Source organism: Colobus angolensis, unplaced genomic scaffold, assembly GCF_000951035.1.
Source record: "Colobus angolensis palliatus isolate OR3802 unplaced genomic scaffold, Cang.pa_1.0 Scaffold36, whole genome shotgun sequence".
NCBI classification, from domain to species: Eukaryota; Metazoa; Chordata; class Mammalia; order Primates; family Cercopithecidae; genus Colobus; species Colobus angolensis.
The window spans coordinates 2,308,026-2,322,550 of record NW_012116932.1 but is presented as its reverse complement, the minus strand read 5'-3'; the positions used below and the strand labels follow the sequence as shown (position 1 = coordinate 2,322,550).

The 14,525-nt window shown below is 55.7% G+C and overlaps 1 protein-coding gene across 1 annotated transcript in view; it reads left to right on the top strand.

Annotated features, from left to right (window-relative positions):
- NOTCH3 (notch 3) overlaps positions 1-14,525 on the top strand; it is an 89,934-nt gene that overhangs the window by 54,043 nt on the left and 21,366 nt on the right. Inside the window, exons 4-25 of the mRNA XM_011953405.1 lie at positions 698-840; positions 919-1,257; positions 1,350-1,472; positions 1,560-1,793; positions 3,196-3,351; positions 3,450-3,635; positions 4,283-4,396; positions 4,636-4,749; positions 5,285-5,518; positions 5,635-5,745; positions 6,882-7,074; positions 7,153-7,304; positions 7,538-7,651; positions 8,108-8,263; positions 10,696-10,921; positions 11,354-11,555; positions 11,689-11,836; positions 12,263-12,447; positions 13,025-13,157; positions 13,239-13,496; positions 13,580-13,698; positions 14,442-14,525. Of these exons, the coding sequence (XP_011808795.1) occupies positions 698-840; positions 919-1,257; positions 1,350-1,472; positions 1,560-1,793; positions 3,196-3,351; positions 3,450-3,635; positions 4,283-4,396; positions 4,636-4,749; positions 5,285-5,518; positions 5,635-5,745; positions 6,882-7,074; positions 7,153-7,304; positions 7,538-7,651; positions 8,108-8,263; positions 10,696-10,921; positions 11,354-11,555; positions 11,689-11,836; positions 12,263-12,447; positions 13,025-13,157; positions 13,239-13,496; positions 13,580-13,698; positions 14,442-14,525 (3,724 nt within the window). The remainder of the gene's footprint in view (positions 1-697; positions 841-918; positions 1,258-1,349; positions 1,473-1,559; positions 1,794-3,195; positions 3,352-3,449; positions 3,636-4,282; positions 4,397-4,635; positions 4,750-5,284; positions 5,519-5,634; positions 5,746-6,881; positions 7,075-7,152; positions 7,305-7,537; positions 7,652-8,107; positions 8,264-10,695; positions 10,922-11,353; positions 11,556-11,688; positions 11,837-12,262; positions 12,448-13,024; positions 13,158-13,238; positions 13,497-13,579; positions 13,699-14,441) is intronic.

Here is a 14,525-nt window from a genome sequence, read left to right as displayed (position 1 = left end):
AAAAAAATAAGATCCTAGTCACAGGTTCTGGGACATGGACATAATTTTTTCAGGGGCTGCCACCCAACTGACTGCATCCTTCATAGTTCTGATGGCTGTCACCACCCCCTGCCAGCATGTTGTATATTAATTTGTTATTTCTATATGTTCTTGCCTGGACCTTGCTGCAAGGATCCAGAGGGGTAGGGACCACTTTCATTGTGTTTGTTGCTGTATTTTTATTGCTCAGGACATAGTAGGTCCTCAGTAAATCTTCATTGCATGAATGAATGTGTGTTTTGTTTTGTTTTGTTTTTGTTTTTTTGGGACGGAATCTCACTCTGTCACCCAGGCTGGAGTGCAGTGGCACGATCTTGGCTCACTGCAACCTCTACCTCCCGAGTTCAAGTGATTCTCCTGCTTCAGCCTCTTGAGTAGCTGGGACTACAGGCACACACCATATGCCCAGCAAATTTTTGTCCTTTTAGTAGAGACAGGGTTACACCATGTTGGTCAGGCTGGTCTTGAACTCTGATTCCAAGTGATCTGCCTGCCGCAGCCTCCCAAAGTTTTGGGATTATAGGCATGAGCCACCGCCCTCAGCAAATGTGTGTTTGCTGCACTGTTTCCCTGTGTGTTTCTTGCCTGTCTGGTGTGTATCTTTGTGTCTGGGACCATCCTGCCCTGTGCTGCCCAACCAAGCCACCTCTGCCCACAGGTGCCCGCCTGGCTGGGTGGGTGAGCGGTGTCAGCTGGAGGACCCCTGTCACTCAGGCCCCTGTGCTGGCCGTGGTGTCTGCCAGAGTTCAGTGGTGGCTGGCACCGCCCGATTCTCATGCCGGTGCCCCCGTGGCTTCCGAGGTGAGAGGGGAAGAGTCTGGAGGGGAGGCAGGCGGGGGTGTCGTCAGTCCCAAACTAACCCTGTCCCGTTCCCTCCAGGCCCTGACTGCTCCCTGCCAGATCCCTGCCTCAGCAGTCCTTGTGCCCATGGTGCCCGCTGCTCAGTGGGGCCCGAGGGACGCTTCCTCTGCTCCTGTCCACCTGGCTACCAGGGCCGCAGCTGCCGAAGTGACGTGGATGAGTGCCGGGTGGGTGAGCCCTGCCGCCATGGTGGCACCTGCCTCAACACGCCTGGCTCTTTCCGCTGCCAGTGTCCAGCTGGCTACACGGGGCCTCTATGTGAGAACCCCGCGGTGCCCTGTGCGCCCTCGCCATGCCGTAACGGGGGCACCTGCAGGCAGAGTGGCGACCTCACTTACGACTGCGCCTGTCTTCCTGGTGAGTGAGCCCTACTCAGGGGAGGCAAGGGGATGGGCGTGGGGACATCAGGCCAGCCCGACAGTGACCATCCTTGCCCCCTTCCCTGCTAGGGTTTGAGGGTCAGAATTGTGAAGTGAACGTGGACGACTGTCCAGGACACCGATGTCTCAATGGGGGGACATGCGTGGATGGCGTCAACACCTATAACTGCCAGTGCCCTCCTGAGTGGACAGGTGGGCACTGGGGCCAGAGGGAGTGGGGAGGCAGGCCTCGGGTGGACATGCGCCAGGTAGCTGGACGGCTGCATCTGTGTGCCACAGGCCAGTTCTGCACAGAGGACGTGGATGAGTGTCAGCTGCAACCCAATGCCTGCCACAATGGGGGCACCTGCTTCAACACGCTGGGTGGCCACAGCTGCGTGTGTGTCAATGGCTGGACAGGCGAGAGCTGCAGTCAGAATATCGATGACTGTGCCACAGCCGTGTGCTTCCACGGGGCCACCTGCCATGACCGTGTGGCTTCTTTCTACTGTGCCTGCCCCATGGGCAAGACTGGTGAGTGGCTATTTTCTCTGCAGGGAGCCATGGATGGTTTTTAGGTGGGGCAAATAAGAAGTCTGATTTGAGTGTTAGAAAGATTATGCTAGGCTGGGCACAGTGGCTCATGCCTGTAATCACAGTGCTTTGGGAGGCCAAGATAGGAGGATCGCTTGGGCCCAGGACTTTGAGACCAGCCTGGACAACATAGTGAGACCTCATCTCTATAAAAACTTGGTAGGCTGGGTGTGGTAGCTCACGCCTGTAACCCCAGCACATTTGGAGGCCCAGGCAGGTGGATTGCTTGAGTTCAGCAGTTTGAGACCAGCCTGGGCAACATGGCAAAATCCTGTCTCTAACAAAAATACAAAAAATTAGTTGGGCATGGTAGTGCATGCTCTCTGGATGCAAAGGTGGAAGGATGGCTTCAGCCCAGAAGGTGGAGGTTGCAGTAAGCTGAAATTGAGTCACTGCACTCCAGCATGGGAGACAGTGTAAGACCCTGTATTTAAAAAAAAAAAAAAAAGAGGCCAGGCGCAGTGGCTCAAGCCTGTAATCCCAGCACTTTGGGAGGCCGAGGCGGGTGGATCACGAGGTCAGGAGATCAAGACCATCCTGGCTAACACGGTGAAAACCTGTCTCTACTAAAAATACCAACAATTAGCCAGGCTTGGTGGCATGTGTCTGTAGTCCCAGCTACTTGGGAGGCTGAGGCAGGAGAATGGCGTGAACCTGGGAGGTGGAGCTTGCAGTGAGCCGAGATCGCGCCACTGCACTCCAGCCTGGGTGACAGAGCGAGATTCCGTCTCAAAAAGAAAAAAAGAGAAAAAAAAAAGATTATGCGGGAGGCGACTTTAGAGGGGAAGTTGCTGGGAGAGGGAGGCTGACATTGCACTGATGCATGCAGAAGCCATTGGAATTGGGGAACTCCTGGGAGTTACCTTGGGAAGTGGCGAAGATCAGAGAACATGTTTAGGAGGGGAACATGGATATAGAAAGAGGGCATAACATGGCAGAGGGTATTACAGAAGCAAAGGCTGGAAGGCAGGCGCGGTGGCTCACGCCTGTAATCCCAGCCCTTTGGGAGGCTGAGGCAGGCAGATCACCTGAGGTCAGGAGTTTGAGACCAGCCTGGCTAACGTGGTGAAACCCCATTTCTACCAAAAATAAAAAACATTAGCGGGTGTGGTGGCGCACGCCTGTAATCCCAGCTACTCCGGAGGCTGAGCAGAAGAATCGCTTGAACCCGGGAGGTGGAGGCTGCAGTGAGCTGAGATCGCGCCATTTTACTCCATCTTGGGCAGCAAGAGCGAAACTTCGTCTCAAAAAACAAAACAACAACAAAACAATATGCAAGGGGTGTGGGCCTTTTGGGCAGAGCAGGAAGGTCTGACTATGACTTCTGCTTACCACTTCCCAGGCCTCCTGTGTCACCTGGATGACGCCTGTGTCAGCAACCCCTGCCACGAGGATGCTATCTGTGACACGAATCCGGTGAACGGCCGGGCCATTTGCACCTGTCCGCCCGGTTTCACGGGCGGGGCATGTGACCAGGATGTGGACGAGTGCTCTATCGGTGAGGGGAGCTCCATCGTCTGTGAATGGGCCAGGAAAGAGGGGAGAGAAGGGGGTCCCGTCCAGCCACGCCCACACTGAACGCACTCTATCCGGCAGGCGCCAACCCCTGCGAGCACTTGGGCAGGTGCGTGAACACGCAGGGCTCCTTCCTGTGCCAGTGCGGCCGTGGCTACACTGGACCTCGCTGTGAGACCGACGTCAACGAGTGTCTGTCGGGGCCCTGCCGCAACCAGGCCACGTGCCTTGATCGCATAGGCCAGTTCACCTGTATCTGTATGGCAGGTGGGTGGTGGGCGTGGCCTGGGCGGGTCCTGAGGCAGGGGCGGGGCCACATAAGCCCGCGGATGGTGAGCTGAGCAGTATGGGGTGGAAGTGGGTTTGGAGTGGGACCCTTAGAGACTGAAGCCTGGAGGGAGGTGGGGTCGGGGCCAGAAGAGAATCCTGTGTGATTCTGGGGGCTTGGTCAAATGGAGTCAGTAGAACCTCAGGTGGGCTGGGAGTATTCTTGGCCTTAGGACCCTCTCGGGAAGGGATTGGGGATAGAGAGGCAGAGTCGGGGCTGCTGTGAGGTCAAGGTGAAGCCTGCAGACAGTCTTGCAGTGAGCCTGGGCAAAGGCTATGGGGGGCCCTGGGGCTGGGGGCTGGGGACTGGGGAAAGGGCTTAGTCTGAGGACTGGGGAGAGAAGGAAGGGTTTGAAGGCAAGGCCTCTACGGACACCCATGAGCCTTGGGCCCGTTGGGACCACAGCTGGGTGACAGGCTGAAATTTTCAGTCCAGGCTGAAAATTAAGGTTGGGCTGGGAGTGTGGGAGTGGGGACGAAGGCTTGGGGGATTTGTGGATGAGTAGGAAGGGAAGTACCTCCTTCCTTGCACCCCGTTCACACCATAGGGCAGCCCCCACTTTCCTAAGCTCTGTTCCCTGCCCCAGGCTTCACAGGAACCTATTGCGAGGTGGACATTGACGAGTGTCAGAGTAGCCCCTGTGTCAACGGTGGGGTCTGCAAGGACCGAGTCAACGGCTTCAGCTGCACCTGCCCCTCGGGTGAGGACCTTGGAAGAGGGAGCCTGAAAAACATGTCTGGGAAGGGGCGAAAACTCCAGGGTGGGAACCTATAAAACCACATTAGCAGATAACTTAGAATAGAAACCACAGGTTATGAAGCACATTGAAGTTAATTTAAATCCGAGTAAATTGGGTTTTTCCACCCAAACAGGGGGCTGGAGTGGGGTGTACTGCTCTCACCCTTTCTGGGCCTCTGCTCATCCCGCTCCTCACCCCAGGCTTCAGCGGCTCCACGTGTCAGCTGGACGTGGACGAATGCGCCAGCACACCCTGCAGGAATGGCGCCAAGTGCGTGGACCAGCCTGATGGCTACGAGTGCCGCTGTGCTGAGGGTGAGGCGGGCCAATGACAATCTGACAAGAATCAGGAGGCGGGGCTTGTGGGAGACAGGGCCAATAACCGACTTGGGGAGAGCTTGGGGATGGAGTTGTAGCAAGGCAGGACCCAGTGACAGAGTTGGGGGGTGGAGCCAATAATTCATATAGACTGATATAAGGCTACGTGTGGAGCCAAAGAGTTGGGCTGGGCACAGGGTGCGTGTAACTGAATGGGGAGGGTCCAGTACCTTCCCCTGGCACCTGCCATGTGCTCCCATCTCCAGTGGGGGGTGGGGCAGAAACAGGGCTGGAGGTGGGGCCACAGCTGGGGGTGGGATTTAAATGTGGGAGAGTCTTGGCTAGGGACAAATTCCGGAGCTTGTAGCGGGGTGGAGTGTAAGTAAGTGGGGGGGCAGGGCCTGTATTGAGCCTGCCTCCTGACAGCTTGGTGGGCAGGGCCTCAGATAGAGCTGAACCAGGGTTGGTCCGAGCCTCACCTGTGGGCAGGCCCCTGGCAAGTGGGCGGAGCCTGACACTCTTGGCCCCGCAGGCTTTGAGGGCATGCTGTGTGAGCGTAACGTGGATGACTGCTCCCCTGACCCATGCCACCATGGTCGCTGCGTGGATGGCATCGCCAGCTTCTCATGTGCCTGTGCCCCTGGCTACACGGGCACACGCTGCGAGAGCCAGGTGGACGAATGCCGTAGCCAGCCCTGCCGCCATGGCGGCAAATGCTTAGACCTGGTGGACAAGTACCTCTGCCGCTGCCCTTCTGGGACTACAGGTAGGACCGGGGGCTGGGGCAGAAACAGCACTCCTGAAGGGGCATAGAGGGTTTGGGTAGGTTGCATTTAGTGGGGCACAGTGGTGACTGCTGCATGCCATGGTCCTGGCCACCAGGTGTGAACTGCGAAGTGAACATTGATGACTGTGCCAGCAACCCCTGCAGCTTTGGAGTCTGCCGTGATGGTATCAACCGCTACGACTGTGTCTGCCAACCTGGCTTCACAGGTGGGCAAGTGGCTGCCATGGAGAGGGGGTCCTTAGATCGAAGGTGAAGTTGCTCGTTTCTGTGGGCCTGTTTTGCCCGTATCTTTGCAGACTCTTGTCCAACGAGGTTGTCCGTGCTTTGCCCTGAGTCTGTGCTGTCTCATTGGCATAAGGTTATTTCGAGATTATTCTGGAGGCCGGGCGTGATGGCTCACGCCTGTGATCCCAGAGCTTTGGGAGGCCAAGGCAGGTGGATCAGTTGAGGTCAGCCTGGCCAAAATGGCGAAACCCCGTCTCTACTAAAAATACAAAAATTAGCCGGGCGTGGTGGTGGGCTCCTGTAGTCCCCGCTACTTGGGAGGCTGAGGCAGGACAATTGCTTGAACCCAGGAGGCGGAGGTGGCAGTGAACCAAGATTGTGCCACTGCACTCCAGCCTGGGCGACAGAGTGAGACTTCATCTAAACACACACACACACACAAGATTATTCTGGAACATAGATGAAAGTGTCCAAACTCAGTGACTAGGTTATTTCTGAATGGGACTAAAGTAATTCTTGGTGGAAATGAATGGGACTTTGCTAGGTGTGTTGGCTCATGTCTGTAATCCCAGCACTTTGGGAGGCTGAGACGTGAGGATCACTTGAGCCCAGGAAATCGAGGCTAGCCTGGGCAACATAATGAAACCCTGTCTCTACAAAAAATAAACACACTCCCAAAGCCAGATTAGTCAATAAGTAGATAAACACATACACACGCACACAATTAGTCAGACGTGCTGGTGTGCAACTGTAGTCCCAGCCAGTCGGGAGGCTGAGATGGGAGGATCGCTTGAGCCCAGGAGGTCGAGGCTGTGGTGAGCTATGATCACACCACTGCAGTCCAGCCTGAGACACAGAGTGCAACCCTATCTCAAAAAATAAGAAGAAGAAAAGAAAAAGAAAGGGACTTCATGGAAGTTTGGGGACCAGAATGATCTGGGGCAAGGCAGCTCTTGTTTGAGGAGGTGAGTGTCCTAATTTGCACAAGAGCTGATGCTTACGAAAAAGAGGTTGTCCTTGCTCGGGGGTGTGGGTGTGCTAAGTGGGGTCACATCGTCCCTCCCTGGTTATCCCTGCTGCCTTTGTTCTGAGGTGAGATTGCTTGTGTACTCCCCAGGGCCCCTTTGTAACGTGGAGATCAATGAGTGTGCTTCCAGCCCATGCGGCGAGGGAGGTTCCTGCGTGGATGGGGAAAACGGCTTCCGCTGCCTCTGCCCGCCTGGCTCCTTGCCCCCACTCTGCCTCCCCCCGAGCCATCCCTGTGCCCATGAGCCCTGCAGTCACGGCATCTGCTATGATGCACCTGGCGGGTGAGGGCCCTTCTCAACCTCAGACACTGCCTCCTCTCCCTGGCCTACCTCCTTGGCCTGACTACCTTCCCCTGCCAGGTTCCGCTGTGTGTGTGAGCCCGGCTGGAGTGGTCCCCGCTGCAGCCAGAGCCTGGCTCGAGATGCCTGTGAGTCCCAGCCCTGCCGGGCCGGTGGGACGTGCAGCAGCGATGGAATGGGTTTCCACTGCACCTGCCCCCCTGGTGTCCAGGGTGTGTACCTCACCTTCCCTCCACAGCCCTACCAACACCATTGGCCTTCTCATCTCTCTTCTCTTCTACTCTCTCCTCCTATATATTGGCTTCTTTTTTTGCTTTCAATCATTTCCCTCCAGGAGCTTGGGAGGTGGGTATTGAAGTGGGGACAGGTTGGGGGAGGTGGGGGGAGATGGGATCAGGGAATCCCTCCAGGCTATCTCTGCTTCCTTCTCTTCCACCCTCCACAGGACGTCAGTGTGAGCTCCTCTCCCCCTGCACCCCGAACCCCTGTGAGCATGGGGGCCGCTGCGAGTCTGCCCCTGGCCAGCTGCCTGTCTGCTCCTGCCCCCAGGGCTGGCAAGGTATGTCACCTGCTTCTCTCCCCTCCTCCTCTCCATCTCCTCTGCCCCCTGCCCTATCGGGATTGATGCTGGGGATCTGGAGGGGGACCATCCCCAGCCCTGCCTTTGAGAGAGGCTTCCTTCTGGGAAAGACAGAGCTGGACACAGATCTGCTGCCTGTGTGGGTCAGCCCGTGGAAGAGGAAGGGCTATGGGGCGAGAGATGCTGGGACTCAGGATGGGATTTGGGGTACAGCTTCCTGGAGGAGCAGATCTCATTGTAGGTATTTGCCACCTTCTGAGACAGAGAGACGGCCATTCTGAAACTGCATATGCAAAATGCCCACACGCAAATGACAGCATGTCTTATTTTGCCTTCACCCATCTCAGCCTGCAGGTTCTTCCTGAGCCCCAGGTCCCTGGGACCCTGCTCTATACCCTGTAACCCTCGGTGTAACCTTTTGCTCCCCACCCTCAGGCCCACGATGCCAGCAGGATGTGGACGAGTGTGCTGGCCCCGCACCCTGTGGCCCTCATGGCATCTGCACCAACCTGGCAGGGAGTTTCAGCTGCACCTGCCATGGAGGGTACACTGGCCCTTCCTGCGATCAGGACATCAATGACTGTGACCCCAGTGAGTGCAGGGGAGCTCTTGGGAGTGCTGCTCTGGGGAACACAGTCATTAAGCTTGAACTGTGTGCCTGGCACTGTGCTGTCATTTCATCTTCACAGTTATCTTACTTTTCCTGTTTTATTCATATGGAAACCTAGGCCCGAGGAGGTTGAGTGACTTCTTGCGCGAGGCTATGGAATGAGTTAGGGAATGAGCTGGGCTTAGAACCCTGGAGTCTGTGCACTGCCTCTTTTTTTTTTTTTTTTTTTGAGACAGTCTTAGCTCTGTTACTGGAGTGCAGTGGTGTGATCATGACTCACTGCAACCTCTGCTCTCTGGGCTCAGGTGCCTCAGCCTCCCCAGTGGCTGGGACTATAGGCGTGCACCACCACACCCAGCTAATCTTTTGTATTTTTTGTAGAGATGGAGTTTCGCCATGTTGCCCACGGTGGTCTCCAATTCCTGGGCTCAAGCAATCTACCACACCCGGCCCGAGTGCACTGTCTTTGAGAGCAAGCGAGTTAATATCGTGTGCAGAGTATGAAATAAAAGGCCCCCCAGAGGCTGGGTGCGGTGACTTACACCTGTAATCCTAGCACTTTGGGAGGCCGAGGTGGGCGGATCACCTGAGGTCAGGAGTTCGAGACCAGCCTGACCAATATGGAGAAACTCTGTCTCTACTAAAACTACAAATTTAGCAGGGCATGGTGGCGCATGCCTGTAATCCCAGCTACTTGGGAGGCTGAGGCAGGAGAATCGCTTGAACCTGGGAGGCGGAGGTTGCGGTGAGGTGAGATCGTGTCATTGCACTCCAGCCTGGGCAACAAGGAAAAACTCTGTCGCAAAAACAAAAAACAAACAAAAAGGCCCCCCAGAGGGTTCCCAGGGGTGCTGCCCAATAGACAAATAACACAAGCCATATATGCAATTTTAAATTTTCTAGTAGTCACATTAAAAAATGAACAGAAATGGGAGATATAAAATTTGATATTATTTATTTATTTATTTATTATTTATTCAGAGTGAGGCTCTGTCGCCCAGGCTGGAGTGCAGTAGTGCAATTTTGGCTCAGTGCAGTCTGGAACTCCTGGGCTGAGGCAATCCTCCTGTCTTAACCTCCTGAGTAGCTAGGATTACAGGCACTCACTACCATGCCTAGCTAATATTTTTATTTTAATTTTGTAGATATGGGGTCTCACTACGTTGTCTAGGCTGGTCTCAAACTCCTGGCCTCAAACCACCCTCCTGCCTTGGCCTCTCAAACTGCTGCCGCTGTGCCTGGCCGAATTTAATATATTTAAATTTAATTTATTGAATGTATATAACCGGCTGGGCGTGGTGGCTCACGCCTGTAATTCCAGCACTTTGGGAGGCGAGACAGGTGGATCACCTGAGGTCAGAATTTCAAGACCAGCCTGACCAACATGGAGAAACCCCGTCTCTACTAAAAATACAAAATTAGCCCCGCATGATGGCACATGCCTGTAATCCCAGCTCAGAAGGCTGAGGCAGGAGAATCACTTGAACCCAGGAGGCGGGAGATTGTGGTGAGCTGAGATTGTGTCATTGTGCTCCAGTCTAAGCAACAAGAGTGAAACTCCATCTCAAAAAATAAAATAAATAAATAAAAGTAAATGTATATAATCTATTTTATTTAACCCAATATGTTAACATATCATTTCAACATGTAATCAATATAAAAAGTCTTAATGAGATATTTTACATTTTTTCCTTTTTTTAATTTTTTGGAGACAAGGTCTCACTCTGTCACCCGGACTAGGGTGCAGTGGTGTGGTCATGATTCACTGCAGCCTTGATCTCCCAGGCTCAAGTGATCCTCCCATCTCAGCCTCCCCAGTAGCTAGGACTACAGGTGTGCACCACCACACCCAGTTAATTTTTGTATTTTTTATAGAAATGGGGTCTTGCCATGTTGCCCAGGTTGATCTCGAACTCCTGAGCTCAAGTGATCTGCCCACCTTGGCCTCCCAAAATGTTGGGATTACAAGTGTGTGCCACCATGCCCAGCCTATTTTTTTTTTCATACCATGTCTTCAAAATCTGAAACTCAGTGTGTATTTTACATTTATAGCACTGCTCCATTTAGTCACAATTTCAAGAACTCAGTAGCCACATGTGGCTAATGGCCACTGTCCTTGGCTTGTCCCAAGCACAGGAATTAGATCAGGCACAATTAGCAGCATTTACTTGGCAGCTTAAAGGAAAATTCTGGTTCTCCCAACATCGTGCCCTTGCCACATAGGTGAGGTTTCCAGATAAAGGAGGGGACGAGGCCACAGAAGGGGATGGATTTAGATTCCTCTGATCAAATGCACCCCATCCCAGTTGAACCTGGTTTCCTCCTGAATTCTTCTCAATCCAAGGCATATCCCAGTCAGACTGGACTAATGGGGGCAAAGTAGGTGACTAGACTGCCTTTCTCCTGTCCGCAGACCCATGCCTGAACGGTGGCTCGTGCCAAGACAGCGTGGGCTCCTTTTCCTGCTCCTGCCTCCCTGGTTTCGCCGGCCCACGATGCGCCCGCGACGTGGACGAGTGCCTGAGCAACCCCTGCGGCCCGGGCACCTGCACCGACCACGTGGCCTCCTTCACCTGCACCTGCCCGCCTGGCTACGGAGGCTTCCACTGTGAACAGGACCTGCCCGACTGCAGTCCCAGGTGGGCGGGGCCTCTGTTTGGAGCGCAGGAACTCTGACTTGGGATGGGGCCTGGAATCTGGGACGAAGTGGGGACAGCAAGGACTAGGGGAAGTCCTCAGCTTGATACCCACTGCGGACTGTGATGACTAATGGGGCAGGGCCAGGGAAGGAGCAGGGCGTCTGTTTGGAGGTCACCTTGGAATCTCTGGTGCCTGAGAGGGCATGGTCTCCAGGTGGCTCTCACCTTAGGGCTGAAGTCCCTGGTGAATTGGGGCTAAGGGTCTTGGTTGGCTTCTGCTGGGGCTGCAGCTTCTTGCGGAGATAAGGGTCAGGGAGTGGGACGTCCCCAGCGCTACCAGTGGAACTCAGCGCTTCTAGCGGGACTCAGGAAGGAGGGCGGGGCCTGTGAGGGGGCGGAGCCTGATTCTCCCTCCCATTCCTTCCGCTCCAGCTCCTGTTTCAATGGCGGGACCTGCGTGGACGGCGTGAACTCGTTCAGCTGCCTATGCCGTCCTGGCTACACAGGAGCCCACTGCCAACATGAGGCAGACCCTTGCCTCTCGCGCCCCTGCCTGCACGGGGGCGTCTGCAGCGCCGCCCACCCTGGCTTCCGCTGCACCTGCCCCCAGAGCTTCACAGGCCCGCAGTGCCAGGTGGGTGGAGTTACTGGGGACCTGGGGGAGGAGCCCGCCTGGTATCCTAGAACGGAGGAGCCAAGTCCGGGCACAGTTTCTCCCAGACTACTCCCTATACCCACCAGTACTGACTCTAGTGCTTCCCCTCCAGACGCTGGTGGATTGGTGCAGCCGCCAGCCTTGTCAAAACGGGGGTCGCTGCGTCCAGACTGGGGCATATTGCCTTTGTCCCCCGGGATGGAGCGGACGTCTCTGTGACATCCGAAGCCTGCCCTGCAGGGAGGCCGCAGCCCAGATCGGTGAGTGGGAGCACGCGGGCGGGGCTGTGGGGTCTCGGGAGGAGGCTCTTGCACGTACCTCTTGCTAGTGTGAGCCGAATGGGGGTGCCACAGAGCTTATGCGGCATGGTGGGGTGTGTGGCTGAGTGGTGTGGGTGTGTGAGCATGTGACAACTGGCCGGGATGGTGTGTGTGTCTGTCACTGTGAGGCAGCACGGATGGTGTATGTGCTACAGGCTGTGACTGAGCTGCTGTGAGCGTGGAAGGCATGTGTGTGTGTGTCAGTGATGAGACCTTGCCTGCTGGAAGGATGTGCGACAACCTGATGGAGTGTGGGTGCGATCCTGTGGACCCATTCTAGCAAGGATGTTGGAAGATGTGTGTGATGGAGGTAGAAGGGGGATATATGGGGTTACCTCTGTTCCTGTGCCACTCTCCTCTTTGCAGGGGTGCGGCTGGAGCAGCTGTGTCAGGCGGGTGGGCAGTGTGTGGATGAAGACAGCTCCCACTACTGCGTGTGCCCAGAGGGCCGTACTGGTAGCCACTGTGAGCAGGAGGTGGACCCTTGCTTGGCCCAGCCCTGCCAGCATGGGGGGACGTGCCGTGGCTATATGGGGGGCTACATGTGTGAGGTAAGGGGGCGCTCCCCAGGAGAGGGAAGAGGAGGTGGGCATGCTTAGGTGTGTCTGGGCACACATTTCTGTGCATCTGTGACTTGGTGTGTGTATGTCTCTAGATGTGCCTGAGTTTTTGCTTTTGTGACTCTTGGTATATCTGTAGGTGTCACTCTGGGTAGATCTGGGGTGTTTATTTGTTTGTTTTTTGAGACAGGGTCTCACTCTGTCACCCAGACTGGAGTGCAGTGGCACAATCTCAGCTCACTGCAACCTTTGCCTCCCGGGTTCAGGTGATTCTCCTGCCTCAGCCTCTCATATTGCTGGGAATATAGGCACCCACCACCACACCCAGCTAATTTTTGTAGTTTTCATAGAGATGGGGTTTCACTATGTTGGCCAGGCTGGTCTTGAACTCCTGACCTCAGGTGATCTGCTCACCTCGGCCTCCCAAAGTTCTGGGATTACCTACTGGTAGTGCGCTGGACATCCGTGTGTGTCCTTTTGTGCTGGTGTTCTTTGTATCTTCATGGGTATGTCCAGTTGTGTCTGTGTCACACTAAGCTGAGTGGGTCCCTCTCTTGCCCCACTGAAGTGTCTTCCTGGCTACAATGGTGATAACTGTGAGGACGACGTGGACGAATGTGCCTCCCAGCCCTGCCAGCATGGGGGTTCATGCATTGACCTCGTGGCCCGCTATCTCTGCTCCTGTCCCCCAGGAACGCTGGGTATGCCAGGGCCAGGGTTGGGGGGACAGAATGGGAGGCTGCCTTCATTCCCTCCTGACCACACCCCGTTTCTTCCCCCAGGCGTGCTCTGCGAGATTAATGAGGATGACTGCGGCCCAGGCCCACCCTTGGACTCAGGGCCCCGGTGCCTACACAATGGCACCTGTGTGGACCTGGTGGGTGGTTTCCGCTGCACCTGTCCCCCAGGATACACTGGTTTGCGCTGCGAGGCAGACATCAATGAGTGTCGCTCAGGTGCCTGCCACGCGGCACACACCCGGGACTGCCTGCAGGACCCAGGCGGGGGCTTCCGTTGTCTTTGTCATGCTGGCTTCTCAGGTAAGCATTGGAGAAGGGGCTGGCCTGGGACCACGCCTGTTATTCCCCCACTGTGGTTGATCTACATGTTCCTGCTTGCTCAGGTCCTCACTGTCAGACTGTTCTGTCTCCCTGCGAGTCTCAGCCATGCCAGCATGGAGGCCAGTGCCGTCCTAGCCCGGGTCCTGGGGGTGGGCTGACCTTCACCTGTCACTGTGCCCAGGTAGGTGTGGGTGGTGGCCTTTGGAGGAGGGGCAGGGGCGTGGCCTCTGGAGTAGTAGGGTGTGGCGTCTAGGAGGAGGATGCGGCTTTAGGGGAGACTTCACAGGGAAGGGAGTTTCTGGAAAATGCTGACATTTCTAACGGGTGTGGTAGCTCATACCTGTAATCCCAGCACTTTAGGAGGCCTAGGCGGGAGGATCACTTGAGGCCAGGAGTTCGAGACCAGCCTGGGCAACATGGTGAAACCCTGTCTCTACGAAAAATACAAAAATTAGCCGGGTGTAGTGGCAACCGCCTGTAATCCCAGCTACTCGGGAGGCTGAGGCAGGAGAATCGCTTGAACCTGGGAGGCAGAGGTTGCAGTGAGCCGAGATCGCGCCATTGCACTCCAGCCTGGCGACAGAGTGACACTCTGTCTCAAAAAACAAAGAAACAACCCCCCCGCCCCCGACATTTCCTGGAGGTTTGAAGGGAAAAGGGGGTGAGGCTGGTAATTGGGGGGCGTGGCCTCCCGGGGTGGCGGGGCGTGTCTGCCAGGTGGGGTCTCAGTTGTGAAAAGGGGAGACGTTGGGTGGGACATGGGGAGGTTGTGGGGGGCGGGTCTCAACCTTCCTTAATCTTGACCTCTTCTCTTCCCCTTCTCTCCCCTTGACTCTTCTTTTCCCCACTCCTCCATTTCTTCTCCTCCTTCCCTCCACTCCCCTCCTTCACTTTTTTTCCTCCCTCCCCAAACCTGACCCGCAGCCGTTCTGGGGTCCGCGTTGCGAGCGGGTGGCGCGCTCCTGCCGGGAGCTGCAGTGCCCCGTGGGCGTCCCATGCCAGCAGACG